Source organism: Rhinatrema bivittatum, chromosome 11, assembly GCF_901001135.1.
Source record: "Rhinatrema bivittatum chromosome 11, aRhiBiv1.1, whole genome shotgun sequence".
Taxonomy (NCBI): Eukaryota; Metazoa; Chordata; class Amphibia; order Gymnophiona; family Rhinatrematidae; genus Rhinatrema; species Rhinatrema bivittatum.
The window spans coordinates 18,261,018-18,279,721 of NC_042625.1; the positions used below are offsets into that span (position 1 = coordinate 18,261,018).

Genomic DNA, 18,704 nt, shown 5'->3' on the forward strand with positions numbered 1-18,704 from the left:
AAACCTACCCCAACCCCCCCCTGCGCGCGCCGCGCACAAGCCCCGGGACACGCATAAGTCCCGGGGCTTGCATGGAGGGGCGTGTCGGGGGCGTGCCGCGAGTGACGTGGCGTTTCGGGGGTGGGCCCGGGGGCGTGGTGCCGGCCCGGTGGCGTGGTCGAGGCCTCCGGCAGGCGTAAATCTGCCAACAAAGGTAGGGGGGGTTAGATAGGGCTGGGGGGGTGGGTTAGGTAGGGGAAGGGAGGGGAAGGTGAGGGGAGGCGGAGGGAACAGGCAGCGCGCGCTGGGCTCGGCGTGCGCAGGTTGCACAAATGTGCACCCACTTGCGTGCGCCGATCCCGGACTTTATAAGATACGCGCGGCTACGCGCGTATCTTATAAAATCCAGCGTACTTTTGTTCACGCCTGGTGCATGAACAAAAGTACGCCTGTGCGTACATTTATAAAATCTACCCCATAGTGAGTAGGCAGGTTATGCAGAGTTCAGGAACAGAACCTTGATGGTAACACTCACACAATAGTCTCTTAGAAGCAGCCCAGGAGCTGGAATGAAGTAGGCCCTCAAGGAGTGAGTTCCTGGTTCCAGGGAACGCTCTGAGAAAGAGATGGTAACTCACTGGTGTTGTAGGCAGCGATGACTTCCAGGCAAAAGTGGTATTCAGTAGCAAGTCCGGGAACGTGGGCCCTCGAGGAGCGAGTAAAGGTTCCAGACTGCGATCTGAAAAGCAAAGAGAAAGCAAGGCCCCCGAGGAGCGGGTACCCCTGGTAAAGTCCAAGGAGGCAGAGTAGCAAGGTATGCGGAGAGCGAATCCTATCCACAGCGATACCTGGAGGAAGCTAGGAAAACCTTTCCTATCCAATCCTTTGCTAACTCGATTAGTTAGCGAGTTCAGAGACCTTAAATATCCGGTGAGGATGACGTCACCTCAGGGGGACGCCCCTGAGGTTCGCGCCACTGCTGGTACTTGCGTTGGGGCTGCGCCGTGCGCCCTTAGGCTTCTGGGAAACATGGTGGTGCAGCGTCCAGCCGGTCCGGGGACGCCGAAGAACGGCAAGATGATGCCGTGGCAGCCAAACTTCCAACAGGCAAAGAGGGAGTCACCAAAGAGGTAAGGTGGGCGTAGTGGAGACGTCGGGCAGCAACGGTCGCAACACTGGAAGACCATAATATTCTCCACCCATCTCAATTCGGCTTCCGTAAGTCTCGTAACACGGAAAGTCTCTTACTTTCACTGACTGACACTCTCCTCAAGGGTATGGACCATGGATAATCCTTTATCCTTGCCCTTCTTGACATATCATCTGCCTTCGACACTATCAGTTACAAAATCCTCCTTACCCGCCTTACTGAGATTGGCATCTCAGGCACAGCCATCCACTGGTTCTCCTCCTACCTCAATAATAGAGGCTACGCTGTTAGAATTGCATATTCCGAATCATCACACATCCCCCTTACCCAAGGCATCCCACAGGGCTCTTCACTATCCTCCACGCTCTTTAATATATACATGTTACCGCTCTGCCACCTCCTCTCTGACCTTGGTCTTAAGTTTTTCTTATATGCAGACGACGTCCAAATCCTCATCCCTATTCAAGAACCCCTCACCAAATCTCTTAAGTTTTGGGAAACATGCCTTGTCTCCATTAACACCCTACTCTCTAACTTCCACTTTGCTTTAAACTCCTTCAAAACTGAACTCATCATTTCAAATCACCCTGACCGGACGCCACCATCTGCTTGGGACCTCACCCTCCCTTCAAATGCTCTTCCCTACTTCGTGCGAGATCTCGGTGTCTCCCTAGACCACCAACTAAACTTCAAAAACCACATTAACACAATCATAAAGGGAGGATTTTTCAAGCTCCACATCCTCAAAAAACTTAAAACCCCAACTCCATTCGCAAGACTTCCGCACAGTCCTGCAAGCGACAATGCTATCAAAAATGGATTACTGCAATTCCTTACTTCTAGGCCTTCCCTACTCTACTATTAGACCCCTGCAAATGTTACAGAATGCTATGGCAAGAATCCTTACAAATACACAAAGCCGACCACATCACCCCTATTCTTAAGGAACTCCATTGGCTTCCCATCTCCTCCCGCATCAGATACAAACCCTCACCATTAATCACAACTCCCTGCACAACCACAATCACTCCTGGCTTGAGGATGCTCTTCGATTCCGCTCCTCCAATCGTCCTATTAGAACCGCACTCTCAGGAACCCTCTACACCCCTTCCCTTAAATGTGCTCACCACACTTCCACCAGACAAAGAGCTCTATCCATTGCAGGCCCCTCCCTCTGGAACACCATGCCACTTGAGCTCCGACTAGAACCATGCATTCGGAAATTCAAAACAGGGGTTAAAACATGGTTCTTTAAAATGGCCTACCCTGACTCGGATCCTATGTAGTCCTCCTGCTCCCTCTGCTCCTTCAGAGAAAGAGCCCTTGTCATTACCGTACTTATAGTCCTCCTTTATTCCTTTAATTGTACTCTGATTTGTCTCCCATATCGCTGCACCTCCTTATATACCCCCTTTTATACCCCTTATATACCCCTTCCCCTATCCTTAAACCCTACCTTTCCCTACAGCAACCCTGCTATATAGTTGTCTTTCTGAACGTATAATTTATAATGTCATATATAGTGTCTTCTGTATGTACTAGTTAAAGATAATGCATATTATTGTATATAATACTTTTTGGAGTGTATAATTTATATATGGTGTATAAGGTTATCCACAGTGTATAAGGTTATACACAGTCCCTTTTTGAGTGTATAATTTGCAATGTTACATATTATGTTCTTCTGTTGTTTTCCATCAGGTACTGTTCCTTTTCTCCTCTTCCTGTTTTTCCCTCTTCTCTTGCCCCTTCTCTCTTCCTATCTGCTCCCCTCCCCCCACCCTGGTTTTTTGTATTTTCCTCCTTCAGTTATATTGTAAACCGGCATGATGTACCCACGAATGTCAATATATAAAAGCTAATAAATAAATAAAAATAAATTAAGTTAAATGCTATTACATATATTTTCTTTGGTCCAGAGCAGTTGTGGGATTTTTTAGATGCCAGTGTGACAAATGATGTGTTATGCTCAGGCTTGTGAAACCTTCGGCTGACGGGAGAATGGTATACCTTAGGAGGTGAATCCTTAGGTTTTTCCGCCGGGTGGCGAGGCGGAACAGAAGATGTGATCGGCTGACCCTCGGCACTGGAGTCTGAGGTGACTGTGGAGGCAGAGGAAGAGTCGTGACGTCGAAGAAGCCAACTGTGTCTTCGCCATTGGAAGCCCGTGGTCCCCCCGGGAGGAGTCCATAGGGACCCGGGCCACTGGGACTTAGGTGGACCTTTGAGAGGTCAAGGAGTCGTGAGGTCGGTGCAAGGGCCAACTGGAGCTTCACCACTGGAGGCCTGCGGTTCCCCCAGGAGGAGCCCGTAGGGATCCGGGCCGCTGGGACTTAGGTGGGCCCTTGGAAACGATGGTCCAGAAGAAGTCCAAGGTCAAGTGCCAGAAATTATTCAAAATGAAAATGGAAAAAAACTTGACTTTTCACTTTTCATGGAAAAAGGCTTTTTCCACAGACTTCTCACCATAGAATTTAATGGGGGAAAAAATGTAACTAAAGAAGTTGTAAAGAAATGGTAAACATTTCTCCTTTTTTTTTACTGTATTTGCACACCTGCTGTTTGCCATCTTTTGGCATGGAAACATTTTTCTTAAAGCCTCTTGCAAGTATGCAAGATTTGTTTTTGTAGACTATTTCCAAATGAAAACTTTTCGTACAGCCTTACTATAGTAACAGAGTACTGACTGGGATGGTGCAAGTTTGGACCCATTGCTTCCTGGTGTGTCAGAGAAGTATCTGGCATGCCATATATTAGAACTTAAGGCATGTGCCAAATGTTTTATAGAAACTAGGGATGTGAATCAGGCTTCGGACGATTGAAAATATCGTTGATATTTTCAAAATCGTCAGAAATCGGGGGCTCCCCCAAAATGATAGGAAACCCCACGATATTGATCATGGGGGTTCCCTTATCATTTTGGGGGAGGGCGGGAAAAACGGTACACAAAAATAATCCCTAAACCCACCCTGACCCTTTAAAAATAACCCCTTAGCTTCCCCCACCCTCCCGACCCCCCAAAAGCTTTTTACAGGTACCTGGTGGTCCAATGGGGGTCCTGGGAGTGATCTCCCGCGATCTCCCGCTCTGGGCTGTCCTCCAGCTCCCGGGCCGTCGGCTACCACTAATCAAAATGGCGCCAATGGCCCTTTGCCCTTACCATGTGACAGGGTATCCGTGCCATTGGCCGGATCCTGTCACATAGTAGGAGCACTGGATGGCCGGCGCCATCTTGTGCTCCTACCATGTGACAGGGGCTGACCAATGGCACCGGTAGCCCCTGTGACATAGTAAGGGCAAAGGCTATCGGCGCCATTTTGATTACTGGCAGCCGATGGCCCGAGTGCAGGAGATCTCTCCCGGACCCCTGCTGGACCACCAGAGGCTTTTGGCAAGTCTTGGGGGACCCTCCTGATCCCCACAAGACTTGCCAAAAGTCCAGCGGGGGTCCGGGAGCGACCTCCTGCACTCAGACCGTCGGCTGCCAGTATTCAAAATGGCGCCGATAGCCTTTGCCCTTACTATGTCACAGGGGCTACCGGTGCCATTGGTCAGCCCCTGTCACATGGTAGGAGCACAAGATGGCACCGGCCATCCAGTGCTCCTACCATGTGACAGGATCCGGCCAATGGCACGGATACCCTGTCACATGGTAAGGGCAAAGGGCCATTGGCGCCATTTTGATTAGTGGTAGCCGACGGCCCGGGAGCCGGAGGACAGCCCAGAGCGGGAGATCGCGGGAGATCGCTCCCAGGACCCCCATTGGACCACCAGGTACCTGTAAAAAGCTTTTGGGGGGTCGGGAGGGTGGGGGAAGCTAAGGGGTTATTTTTAAAGGGTCAGGGTGGGTTTAGGGATTATTTTTGTGTACCTCCTGCACTCAGACCGTCGGCTGCCAGTATTCAAAATGGCGCCGATAGCCTTTGCCCTTACTATGTCACAGGGGCTACCGGTGCCATTGGTCAGCCCCTGTCACATGGTAGGAGCACAAGATGGCACCGGCCATCCAGTGCTCCTACCATGTGACAGGATCCGGCCAATGGCACGGATACCCTGTCACATGGTAAGGGCAAAGGGCCATCGGCACCATTTTGATTAGTGGCAGCCAACGGCCAGGGAGCGGGAGGATGGCCCGAAGCGGGAGATCACTCCTGGGACCCCCACTGGACCACCAGGTACCTGTAAAAAGTTTTTTGGGGGGTCAGGAGGGTGGGGGAAGCTAAGGGGTTACTTTTAAAGGGTCAGGGGTGGGTTTTTTGTTTATCGGCTGGGGCGCAGCCGATAAACAAAACGCAATCGGGCTCGATGGAAAAAAACCCACATGTGAATCAAAACCGGAATCCGAACTGATTCCGGTTCCGATTCACATCTCTAATAGAAACATAGAAACGACGGCAGAAGAAGACCAAACGGCCCATCCAGTCTGCCCAGGAAGCTATGCACTTTTTTTTTTTTTTTAATTTCTCTCATACTTCTGTTACTCTTGGTTCTTAGTAACCCTTTGGTTCCATTTCCCCTCCACCCGCACTATTAATGTAGAGAGCAGTGTTGGAACTGCATCCAAGTGAATATCTACCATAGTTAGGGGTAGTAACCGCCGCAATAAGCAAGCTACACCCATGCCTTTGTTTACCCAGACTATGTAACTCAGTCCTTGTTGGTTATTGTCTGTATATAGATCCACCTTTCTATGTTCCCCCTGCCGTTGAAGCAGAGAGCTATGCTGGATATGCGTGAAGTATCAGACTTCCTCCCCTACTGTAGAAGCAGAGAGCTAAGTTGGATATGCATGAAGTATCAGACTTTCTCCCCTGCCATAGAAGCAGAGAGCTATGTTGGATTTGCTTGAAGTATCTGACTTCTCCCCTACCTTTGAAGCAGAGAGCTATGCTGGATATGCATTGAAAGTAAAGTATCTGGCCTATTTAGTTTGGGGCAGCAACCGCCGTGACAAGCAAACCACTCCCCACTTTTCGTGAAATCAAATCCTTTTTTTCCACACTTCCTCCTGCCGCTGAAGCCCAGAGCAACACTGGAGTCGCACCAAACGTGCGCATGTTCATTGAATAAGGGCATAATCTCCAGGCAGTAGCCGTCACTCCCGTGAGCCACCCACTCTTCATTCATGTCCTCTAGACTTGATGGATCCACAGTGTTTATCCCACGCCCCTTAGAAGTCCTTCACAGTTCTGGTCTTCACCACTTCCTCCGGAAGGGCATTCCAGGCATCCACCACCCTCTCCGTGAAGAAATACTTCCTGACATTGGTTCTGAGTTTTCCTCCTTAGAGCTTCAACTCGTGACCCCTGGTTCTGCTGATTTTTTTCCGACAGAAAAGGTTTGTCGTTGTCTTTGGATCATTAAAACCTTTCAAGTATCTGAAAGTTTGAATCATATCACCCCTGCTCCTCCTTTCTTCCAGGATGTACATATTTAGATTTTTCAATCTCTCCTTATAAGTCATTCAATGAAGACCCTCCACCTTTCTGGTCGCCCTTCTCTGGACCGCTTCCATCTTGTCTCTGTCTCTTCGGAGATACGGTCTCCAGAACTGAACACAGTACTCCAGGTGAGGCCTCACCAAGGACCTGTACAAAGGGATCATCACTTCCCTTTTCTTACTCGATATTCCTCTCTCTATGCAGCCCAGCATTCTTCTGGCTTTTCCTATCGCCTTGTCACATTGTTTCGCTGACTTCAGATCATTAGACACTATCACCCCAAGGTCTCTCTCCTGCTCCGTGTACATCAGCCTCCCCCCCCCCCCATCAAATACAGTTCATTCGGATTTCCTCTTCCCATATGCATGACTCTGCACTTCTTGGCATTGAATCTCAGCTGCCATATCTTCGACCACTCTTCCAGCTTCCTTAAATCCCGTCTCATTCTCTCCACTCCTTCCTGCGTGTCCACTCTATTGCAGATCTTAGTGTCGTCCGCAAAAAGACAAATTTTACCTTCTATCCCATCCGCAATGTCGCTCACAAAGATTCTGGACATGGGGAGCCCAACTTTCAAACCTATCCATACTGCAGCATTTGTGCATGGAAGCGTAGAGATTAATACTAGAATTTTATAAACGTGCACTGGGAGCTGCACAGTTTATGAAATATTGCATACTTTTGCTCCGAAAGTACATGCCTATGTTTCCAATGGAAGAAAATGCATACTTCTTCTACCCATTTTATAAACATATTCATGAATATTTTCCATACAAAATAATTGTGTCACTGAGCATACAAATAAACTCCCAAAATCGAACACGGAGGCAGATGTTTTATAAAGTATGCGTTTGTAGACCATGTTTATTTGATTTTTATTTGATTATATTGATTTTATGTTTTATTTCTTGTTTTATTATGACTTGTATTTGTTTTTATGCTTGTAGTATTGTGAACCACCTTGAACCATGCCCTATAAATAAATAAATAAAATGATTACCAGTTATATTTTGGCAGCTGTATATGTAAGTAAGCTAGTGAGTCAGTGGAACTCACTCCTTGGAAGCATGAGAACAAGCAACAACTGCTCTTTTTTTCAGCATGCAGCCTTAGAGGAACTCAGCTCCCTGTAGAGCAATTTGAGGACTCTAGGGAGGGTCCCATCAGCTGGGAATCCTCTTGCCGCGGCATGGGGCAAGTTATTTGTGTGGGGTTACAGCAGTTCCACTATGAGCGGCATGGTCTGATGCTAGAATATTAAATTGCATCAGAGAGTGTTAACATCTACTGATGCCCTTGAAGTTTGAAATTCTATTTGAATACAACATTCTATCTCGTATCTGGAGCCTGCATTCTCTGTGCATAACTGTGTCAGGAAACAAGAGACAGTTAGACTCAAATGAAGCGAATTCTGTTGTTTTATTTCAGAGTTGTGTGGAGCTGTGAAGGGAGCTAGACAGGGTATAAAGCCAAAGCTTACCCCCTTGGAGAAAATTATGCTGTTTTGAACAGATATAATGGTAGCAGGCTATATGCATATTCCGTTTTGAAAATTATTTGTTTGCGTGTGTACTTGGAATCATCAGTTTGCCAATCCATTCCAGTCCTTCTCCAATTTGCCTAGACCCTCCAGCACTTCACCCTGAAACCCCACCAGTTCACCCAGACCTCCCGCTCAAAAATTGCAGAAAACGAACAGCTCTGATTTCACGTTTGCTTAAACGTGCACCAGTTTGGTAATGTATACGCGCGGACCTATGCATACTTTAAACCCCTACCCCAGAACGCCCCGTATACTGTCTTTTTTTTTTTTTTAGTACAATGTATGCGTGAATCCAAAAATGCATGCATACTCTCAATGTTTATAAAATAGCATTAGCTCATGTACGTTTACTATCATGAGTGCCCCTTTATTGTTCATTTGTTGTCCATACCACTATTAGGATTTTTGTAATTTTGCTTGGTTTGGTTGACCAGTGCTTTTGGGTTTGATTTGTGTTTTTCTAATATTACATTTCAGATGCCAACTGTGTAGTTTTTCTCTCCTGCTCCTTCCATCCCCTGTCAAAAAAAAAATATATATATATAGCTCAACATCCCTCCTGGTTCTGAAATTAATTTGGATTTACACATGTACGTCAAGAAAATGCTCAAAATTTTTTAATTATTTTCAGGATCGCTTCAAATCATTTAATGAAGCTTCATTTCAACATTTCAGTCATTTTTTTATGTTGTTCTGAAAAGCAACAGCTTTTTGATACTCGAGGCTTTCTCATCCACATTAGGATGAGGATGGAATAAAGCCCAGAATTAGCATTGAGAGTCACTGCGATTTTCTGCATCATCCTGGGAAAATAAATAGGACCTTGATTTTGTAGTTGTTTGGAGAGCACAGAAACCGCAGGCTGCAGTGCATGAACAAAGCACAGGGGATTGGGAAATGAGATTTGAAACAGCAGACTTGGCTCGGTAACGAGCAGCATAGCAATGACCCTGTCATCTATCTGGCTAAATTTCAAGTCAGATATGAAAAATAAAATAGTTCTTGAAATGGATGAATACAGTTAGTCACATGTCCATTCTTCAACAGTAGGGCCAACGTTCAAGGGAAGACGTGTGTTTGCTACAGGTTTAGGATGCACCATGATGCAGAATTACATTCAATATCCATGGAAAAAATTACCACCAAGATGAGCTGCTACATTGACTGGTTTATAGTAAAAAAAAAAATATATATATATAGCTATGTTTTTGCAAGAGATGTTACCAACTCTATTCTCCTTGATCTACATCTCCCAGCAGCTATAAAGTAGAGTAATGGTTTACCCTTATAAAAGAGGGGGGAACAGGGTTAGTGACAGTACGGGTGTTAATGCCCCCATAAAGGAGTGTAAGGTGGTCGGTTCCTAACTGTATTCAACTCTTACCACCATCTTAAGGCGTGGATATTTCTGTTTTGTTTATTTTCCTTTGGAGAGGGTCCTGGGGTCTCTAGGTATGAGATCTGCGTAAAGTGAAGAAGGAGGAGGGTACCTGTGCTTAATTTAACCATGTCTATGGCAACCTTATTTTGAAGGAAGAATGTTTTCATCCTTCTCACCTCTGGTTTAGTTTCCCTTTATCTTAAAGGATTTTACTTTTGCTTTTACTGAGTGCCCTAGGGCCCAGGGCACAGATTCTTTATTATTAAGAGGAAGGGTGACTTTCGCAGAGAAAGTCCCTCAGTAAAAATGAGACAAGGCTAGGTGGAAGAGCCTCATGGAGGCCTTTATTTAGTACACTACCTTCTCAATGAGATTAAAGGAGACGAGTAAAACCGATCCCATCAGGTTCAACATAACAGGAAGGAGGAGAACTGCAGGAGAGATATGGGAATGAGAACTGGGACTTTTACCATGAGACACATCTAAATTGGCATAATACTATATTCACCATCTAATGGGAAGGAGATTGCAAACTGCTCTTAATATTGGAAGGGAGAAAGACTAAAACTATTTGATGGAGTTGGGCATGATGATCAGTAGAGCTTTAGTGGAAACAAGAGGTCATAAACATTAGAGATGTGAATCGTGTGCCAGATCGTCTTAACGATCAGATTCGGCTGGGGGGGGGGGGGGGGAATCGGATCGTTAAGATATGTGAATTGGAATAGTTTCCGATTCCAATTCACATCGCTGATTTTTTTTTTAGGGAGGCCTGCGCCGCTAAAAAAAAAACCCACCCAACCCTTTAAATCGACCCCACCCTCCCGTTTTGGGGGGGTCGGGAGGGTGGGGTCAATTTAAAGGGTCGGGTGGGTTTTTGGGTTTTTTTAGCGGTGCGGGCCTCCCTAAAAAAAAAGGGTTGGGGGGGGGGGGGGGTCGATTTAAAGGGTCGGGTGGGTTTTTTTTTTTTAAATCGGGCCATCGGCGCCATTTTAATTAGTGGCAGCCAAAATGGCGCCGATGGCCCGAGAACGGGAGATCGCGCTGGGACCCCCCCCCCCCCCCCCCCACTGGACCACCAGGTAATTTAACATTTTGGGGGGGTTCGGGAGGGTGGGGGAGGGTAAGGAATTGGTTTTAAAGGGTCGGGGTGGGTTTAGGGGTTGTTTTGGTGTGCCGGTTTTCCCGCCCTCCCCCAAATAATTCCCGTGCCCTATTTAACGATACAATACAAATGCCCCTGACAATAAATCGGGGGCATTTGTATTGTATTGTGCACTCTAACGATTTTGGACGATTTTAAAATTATCTGATGATAATTTTAATCGTTCAAAAACGATTCACATCCCTAATAAACATACTAAAGATCTGGAATGTGAAAATGGACTATTGATCATCCAAAGTTGTAAAGAACTGTTTTAACCACTTGCACTAAGCATCAGTAAAAGTTGAAGTTGGAAACCATAACATCTTCCAGAATGCTTATTATTGCTATTTACTTTTATGAGATCACTAGTGGTGTTTTCCATTGGCTTACATGTATGATTCAGAACTAAGTAATGTACAGGGCTCAGAAGAATTATCTCCCCCTCCCCCCTTTATGGATTCCTGAACAGTCAGACAAAATTAACATCTGAGAATCACAATCAGATTGTGATAAATTACAGGAGGAAGACCTTGTGAGACTGGAAGATTGGGCATCCAAATGGCAGAAATTTAATGTGGACAAGTGCAAGGTGTTGCATATAGGAAAGAATAATCCATGCTGTAGTTATGCAATGTTAGGTTCCATATTAGGAGCTACCACCCAGGAAAAAGATCTAGGCATCATAGTGGATAACTCATTGAAATCGTCGGTTCAGTGTGCTGCAGCAGTCAAAAGAGCAACAGAATGTTGGGAATTATTAGGAAGGGAATGGTTAATAAAATGGGAAATGTCATAATGCCTCTGTATCGCTCCATGGTGAGACCGCAACTTGAGTACTGTGTACAGTTTTGGTGACCACATCTCAAAAAAGATATAGTTGCGATGGAGAAGGTACAGAGATGATAAATGGGATGGAGTAGCTCCCCTATGAGGAAAGGCTAAAGAGGTTAGGGATGTTCGGCTTGGAGAAGAGATGGCTGAGGGGGGATATGATAGAGGTGTTTCAAATCATGAGAGATCTAGAACAGGTAAATGTGAATTGGTTATTTACTCTTTTGGATAATAGCAGGACTAGGGGGCATCCCATGAAGTTAGGAAGCAGCACATTTAAAACTAAGAGAAAATTCTTTTTCACTCAACGCACAATTAAGCTTTGGAATTTGTTGACAGAGGATGTGGTTAGTGCAGTTAGTGTAGTTGGGTTTAAAAAAGGTTTGGATAAGTTTTTGCAGGAGAAGTCCATTAACTGCTATTAATCAAGTTGACTTAAGCAATAGCCACTGCTATTACTGGCTTCAGTATCATGGGATCTATTTAAAGTTGGGTACTTGCCAGGTTCTTATGGCCTGGATTGGCCACTGTTGGAAACAGGATGCTGGGCTTCATGGACCCTTGGTCTCACCCAGTATGACAATTTCTTATGTTCTTAATCTTTGGGGTATGGTTCCTGGGGCCTTATTGGGGATTGTAAATTCAAGAGTTACATAAGTAAATAAAAATAATGATGATGATTGTAAAGCATGGGCATGATGAAAGAAGTGTGTCTATGCATACAAAATGCCATGGGGGTGCCCAGTCTTATTGGTCACCTTGTTGCAAATTGTAAAAATTTGGAACCTTAGTAAAGGTATTCCTGGGTTGTTTTGTTTTTAATTTCTGACGCAGGCTGCTCTGTTTTCATCCAGCATTCTGCGTTTGTCTGTGCCTCTTCTACTTTCAGTCCTGTTGGCAGTTTTGCACTAAGTCCTCATTGTTCCCTGGACATATTGTACTTATTCTGTGCTCATAGACGTAGACACAGCTTTGATATCGCTCACACATATGTAACCAGATTTTCAGGAGGCAGTCATTATATATTTTTGTTTTACAAATGTTATACAATCTAATCAATAAACCACCGTGACAATCCTGAGTCACTCTGCTAACTGTGTGAGGAAATTCTTTCATGGCGGTCTTGCTCCCTCTCCTGGAGGAATGTGCCCACCACTCCAGAAATTCCATTCATGCTCATTTATTCTACTCTCTACTGCATTCCTTCTAGATAAGTCATTAAGTTTTCATTAGCAGACCCAAACTGGAGTTTACTATAAACCTGTGAACAGACTTAGGATAGATAGCAGCAGAGAGCCAGGGTTAATCTGCAGGCTGTGGCAGACTCTCTCTCTCTCTCTACCAGACTCATGTACTAACATACCCTCGGTGACTTAAACACATGTTCTAGCTTTCAGGCCAAAGGAGTCTTCAAAGAAGCATTTGCCTTCCTTTTAGGATGTCGTCAATGCCAGTAAAGGTGGTCTCCAGATTCTAAACGGAGTTGCATCAATCGAAATGGCTACGGTTTTAATATTCTCAGCCATTGGAAGATGCTTTAAACCAATGAGACATCCTAAATAATAAATATGTCTGAATGGTCAGTTGTTTGATTTACAAATACATCTTTGAAATGTGTTAAATGATATGTTTTCATCATATACTATATTTTAAAGGGAGACAGAAGAGAGCCATTATGATAACTCTCTTAATCTGCATAGGCTTTTCTTTGGTAATCCATGATGACAAACATGAAAACCCTGCCCAAATTAAGGATGGAATTTTATGATTTTGATCATTTTGCCCATCTCTAATGCTAATCTATCACCACCACCCCCCCCCCCCCCCGAACCTCCTGTTCTTTTATTCCTGGGGGGAGGGGCAGGCCTCACACCCCTGCTCCTCACTCCTCATTGTTCCCTGGACATATTGTACTTATTCTTTTACAAGGCAGGTAATACAGCAAGTAATGAGCCTCCTGCTATTTTTTTCTGATTGGGAGTTCATTGAAAACCTGCCAGAGAACATGCTGACAAAATCCCCCCCAAAAAAAATATAAATGTGAATCTTTCAAAAATTAGCAGATAGCCCACATCATCTCTTGCACGAATGTGATAAATGTGCACAGCTTAGTATTCAATTTGAACTATTTATGCTGCCCTGCTTCCAGAGGAGAAGGGATCTCTGCCAGCAGTACTGGGGAGGCTTATGGCAGAGTTTCTTTCTGATTTTAGTGCAGTATCCCAAGGCAATTTTTTTGGGTACTTGCCAGGTTCTTATGGCCTAGATTGGCCACTGTTGGAAACAGGATGCTGGGCTTGATGGACCCTTGGTCTGACCCAGTATGGCATTTTCTTATGTTCTTATGTTCTTAATTTTCTCTCCTCTTCTTGTATTTCTGCATCCCCTATAACATACAGGGCACTGGTCTTGCACAGCTAGTATCTCTCCATTCCTTGAGGAGGCTAAGTGTGGAAATAAGGACTAGGAGCAGCTGAAAGGAGAGACCCCAAGGTGGAGGGATGCAGGAACACCTCCTAACCAACTCTTCCAACGCCAGCTCATGGCCTTCCATACCTCATATCTAAGTCCATTCCAGCTAGCATGTAGGAAAACACGTTGAAGTTACTTTCTCCTTCTGGTTGCTGGGCAACTCGAATTCTTTCCAACAGCATGCTCTTCAAAAAGAAAAGAACAGAAAAGTCATTTGCCCACTCATTCTCCTTTCCTTCTCCTTCATCTGCATCAAAGTGTGATAAACCTAAAGGAAGTCCTGATGCTTAAAACGTCAGTCCATACAAACACAAACATGGTTTCAACTGCAGTGAACTACGATTGATCACCAGTACACCCAAGGGTCAGGTTTCTTCTGGGAGACAATTTCGAAACGATGCGAGGGCTTTCTTTTGAAGCAGTTGAAAGTATGCACAAGGATTTCAAAATGAAGTCTTCATGCACACTTTCCCTCCCGTGACCTAACCCCTACCCTTTTTTCACAACAATTTTCAGGCATGCTTTTTAATTAGGTAAACACCAGTTCTGCAAATGACCCTCCTCATATGCAATAGATAATACAGTGCTGTGGTCAGAAGAGGTTAATGCTATTGCGATAGCCAGGTCGCTCCTTGGTAGAGTCTTACAGCTGCTCAGGAGACAAGCTATGACGGGCTCTAGCTGTGGGGCTTTTCAGAACTAGACTATCTATCCAATAAAAAGATCTTTTATTTTATTTCTGGACAACATTGTGCAATTGACCCAATAAATGTTACCTTTTTAATACAATCCTCAAATACATAAGAGAAAATAATTTGCTGTTATGGGGTTTCTACAAGGAACTTTTCAGTTTCCCCATACATAACCTTCCATCTCACTGGCATTAGTAACTGATCTAACAAAATATTTGAGCCTAACTAATATTTTGTGTACATTGGTTTCCATCGCCTCACACATTGTCTTTGTTGAACTGAATATACTCCCCACAAATCTCTCTGAGGCATTGCTTTGTTTATTTCATTGTTCTGGCATGTTCTCCGATTAGAGCTCAGGGTTTACCTGGAGCTGTGCAGCTGTCACACGGCCTGCGGCATTAAAGTCCAGGGACGTGACCATGGAGAAGCGAGTGGAGGTCTGACTCTGGCTGGTTGAGACGGTGCCAAAGGCTTTCAGAATGTTAAACATTGCCTGAATCTTCTCCACTACAAAAGAAAATAAATCAAAGCTGCCTCACGTTGAAGCCAGTCATTAGATTTCTATCCCAACACTGATTAAGCCTCATCGGTGCAGCTGGTTTAGACTGTTTTAGAAAACCTTGCAAGTTTACTTGCCAAGTCACATTCCCTGGTGTTGGCCTAGATTCCTCCAGACAGATCTATTTCTTGGCATCAAGAGGGAAACCCAACACTTAATACCCTTAATAGTCAGAGCAGCTCAGTTAGGGGGTCATTCTGTGGCCGCCTTGCATACCTTAGACAGGAAATGCGCATGTACATTGCACCAATTTTCAAAGGGTTTTATGCGTGTACTTTTTGAAAATGCTCGCACTTAAATTACCCACATGTAAGAGCTCCTGCCAAACTGTATGTAGAAATGTTTCTGGAAATGTTATGCACATGTTCTAGAAAAGTATTTATTACATTAATTTGATCAGACGTGAAAGAAATGTCAACGTTTGTGCATAAAAGCAAGTCCCTCCCCAACCTTGCCCCAGGGAACACCTCCACAGTAAACTCATACCCGGGCATGGGTTAGTCAGGACTGGATTTAAAATGTAAGCCCCTATAGGTGGTAGAGGAGGAAATCATCACAGGGTGGAGGGGTATGGGTGTGACAGATCCCCCTTTCCTCCCTCCCTGAAATCCTCAGAGGGCACGAGTTAAGAGAGAGACTGAAGTTCACCCCCCCCCCCCCCCAGAAATCATCAGGTGATGCGGGGCCCCTGCCCAGATCATCCCCGCTCCCCTTGGCCCTACCACAGTGCGTCTCCCCCCTCCTCTGGGCCTGCAGATGCCTTCATCTTTTTCCAGGTTTGCAGCAAATAAAGTTGAGCTAAATTCCATGATGCAGGGCCAGTGAGTAGGCGCTTGCGTGTTCACAGATCTTGTTGCTGCCTGCCCCCCTGGCCTCCAGCACAGGCTCCTGTTACCAGGGAAATCCTGCACGAGGGGCAGAGCGCTGTAGGGACTTATGAGTGCCGATGCTGGCTCATAGGCCCCCGCGCTGAGTTTAACTCAACTTCTTGCTGTGTAAATTGATGAAAAAAAGCGTCGGCAATGCTTCGGTTCCTAACAAAATGTGACCCTGGAGGCAGTCACCTATGTTACCTATTCCTTAATCCAGGCCTGGAGTTGGCGTTGGTATCAGGATTTGAACCCTGAAGTTTTCAAACCTTCTTCTTTCTAAATTCTAACTGCTAGAATCTCCCCAGATGGGTTCCAACCTAACAACTGATCCCCTGCATGGAGTAACAATTCTGAGATAAATCTGTATTTAGAGGATAATTTTCCAAGCTATTTACAAGGGGAAAATAGCGATTTAGCCACATCCAAGGCAGAGATTCCCAGGGGTGTGCTTTGGATGGGATTGGCAAATAACCCGTGTACATTTTCATATGCATGCACCTTTTCTGTGAAAAAAATTCCATTCGCATAAACAGCAGCTGCAAATGTACGTGGCCGCTTTCCCTTGGATAATGAGTGCAAAGTCTACCATTAAAATGTATTTCTCAGCATTTTGCTCCAAAGCAGACAGTCTGAAAAGTGCGCCGGGTAGTTCTTATTCCATGGCTAAAATCTGCAGAGCCAGTTTTTCAAGAAAAAAGCTTACACGACACACTTGTAGACTTTGCTCACAGGTAAAGCTTGCTGCCTGTTGTGTATTTCCTCTCCTTTTAATTTTTTCTCACTTCTCTATTCCCAGTCCCTCTCTCTACTTCCTGAGCTCTGTACAACCGGATGGTTCACAAATGACCTCACAGTGCAGTCGGCATTCCCAGCTAGGAGAAACTGTTTCAGGCACGGCAAGGCTGGCAGGAGCAGCAGAGGCTCTGATTTTCACATCTATAATAGTTACCCTTCCACATGGGACAAGTTTGCTTAGACTGGCACTCAGAGTAATCTGCATTTAAAATAATAATAATAAAACAGACAGCAATGTTGGAGTTACAATTACATCATAGATCTCCAAAATGGATTCATAAACTTCACTACCATGACCCATGATGCGACCTTGAGCATCCCTTGTTCTGCAAGTCTGTATACTGAACATTTAGAGCCATTTGGTTTATCATACAGCACCAAATGGACAACATTTGCTAAGTAACATTATAAATGTTCCAATTTAATTTCATATCAGTGATTAAAAGCATGAAGATTAAAGAGGTTGGAAAAAAACTACTAGACCCCTTTTTATGTCTGCTGGTGTCATGCACTGACCCTGCCTCCTCTGTACCTGTGACTGTGCTCTCCACGCTGCCTGCGGTGCCGACCAGGTGCTCCAGGGCAGTCTGGCAGAAGGTCGTTTTCCCAGCGCCGCTTCTCCCCAGCGGGATGATGGTCTGATCTTGATGCCGTGTTAGCATGTTCCAATAGGCCCTTTGTGCCACCGAGCAGATGTGAGGTGCCATGCTGTCTTTCTTGCCTTTGAACACCTAGGGAAAGGCCACCAGAGGTTCAGGCGCTTTGATAATGCTTTGTCACATTCTGAAAAGGAGCACCTCCAAGATCCACGCCATACATTACAGCATGTTCTGGCAAAAATTTAGTTTCGTTTCAAAACTTTAAATTCCGCCTTCCTAATTCACAGCCAATCAAGGATTACAGAGTAGGCCATTTGCTGTAATTAACTGTTGTGCACACTCTTTAATAAAGAAAACCAGCACTGGGGGGATGCCATGTGTGCCCCTGCAGAGTGTCATCCTATTGCGCAGTACCTGTGACTGATGCATGCAAATATGACATTATCTGTTTTATTGTAGTGTATCATGCATGTCCCTTTAAAACACTTCAATGCCACTGCCAGTGTCGTTCCTCTCGTGATGTGAAAAGCTGGTTATAGTTTAAGGGCAGCGCATATTAGAATTCTGTTGATTACTTGAAAAGCAAGCGTTTTAGAGATATTGATATGTGGATAGTTTTTACCTGACAATTTTAATGTATGACTAATGTTTTATTATTTTTTATATTCCACTTTTATTACTTTTGCACGATACGAATTTAAAGAATTAAGAAATCTACATATAACTTTAAGCTGAGATATGGATCATAGAAATTAGATTTTATGACATGAATCTTTGTAACCGATTTTATTGTGTTGGCACTTTAACTATTTTATTTTATTTTAGATACTTAATGTTATTTTATGTGCCCTGATGTAAACCGTTATGATGGTATAATTACTTAATGATGGTATAGGAAAATTACTAAATAAATAAATAAAATAAATTAGATTAGTCTCTTTCTTTTTTTGGATTGTGTGCTTATTTTGTATCGTGTTTAGGTTTTACATTGTAATATTTATTTTTGTGTGTTACATTAAATAATTCACTCTTAACTGAATACCAATGATCCAATAGGCCCAGTTAGCTCTTTAGGTGGATGATGTCCCAAGGTCTGATAAGTACACACCCCTACCTTCTGCCTCACACTCCCTTACTCGCATGCAACCTCATTCCCAATCCAAGCTGCATATCTAGTGGCACTACACACGTACAGGACAGGCACTTTTCTAAAAGTCCATTTCCATGGCGATAGCCCAGT

General features: G+C 44.6%; 1 protein-coding gene across 1 annotated transcript in view; it reads right to left on the reverse strand.

The window, feature by feature from the left end:
- MYO18B (myosin XVIIIB) overlaps positions 1-18,704 on the reverse strand; it is an 815,563-nt gene that overhangs the window by 726,013 nt on the left and 70,846 nt on the right. Inside the window, exons 9-11 of the mRNA XM_029619020.1 lie at positions 17,398-17,596; positions 15,004-15,146; positions 14,029-14,129 (exon numbers count right to left, since the gene is read on the reverse strand). Of these exons, the coding sequence (XP_029474880.1) occupies positions 14,029-14,129; positions 15,004-15,146; positions 17,398-17,596 (443 nt within the window). The remainder of the gene's footprint in view (positions 1-14,028; positions 14,130-15,003; positions 15,147-17,397; positions 17,597-18,704) is intronic.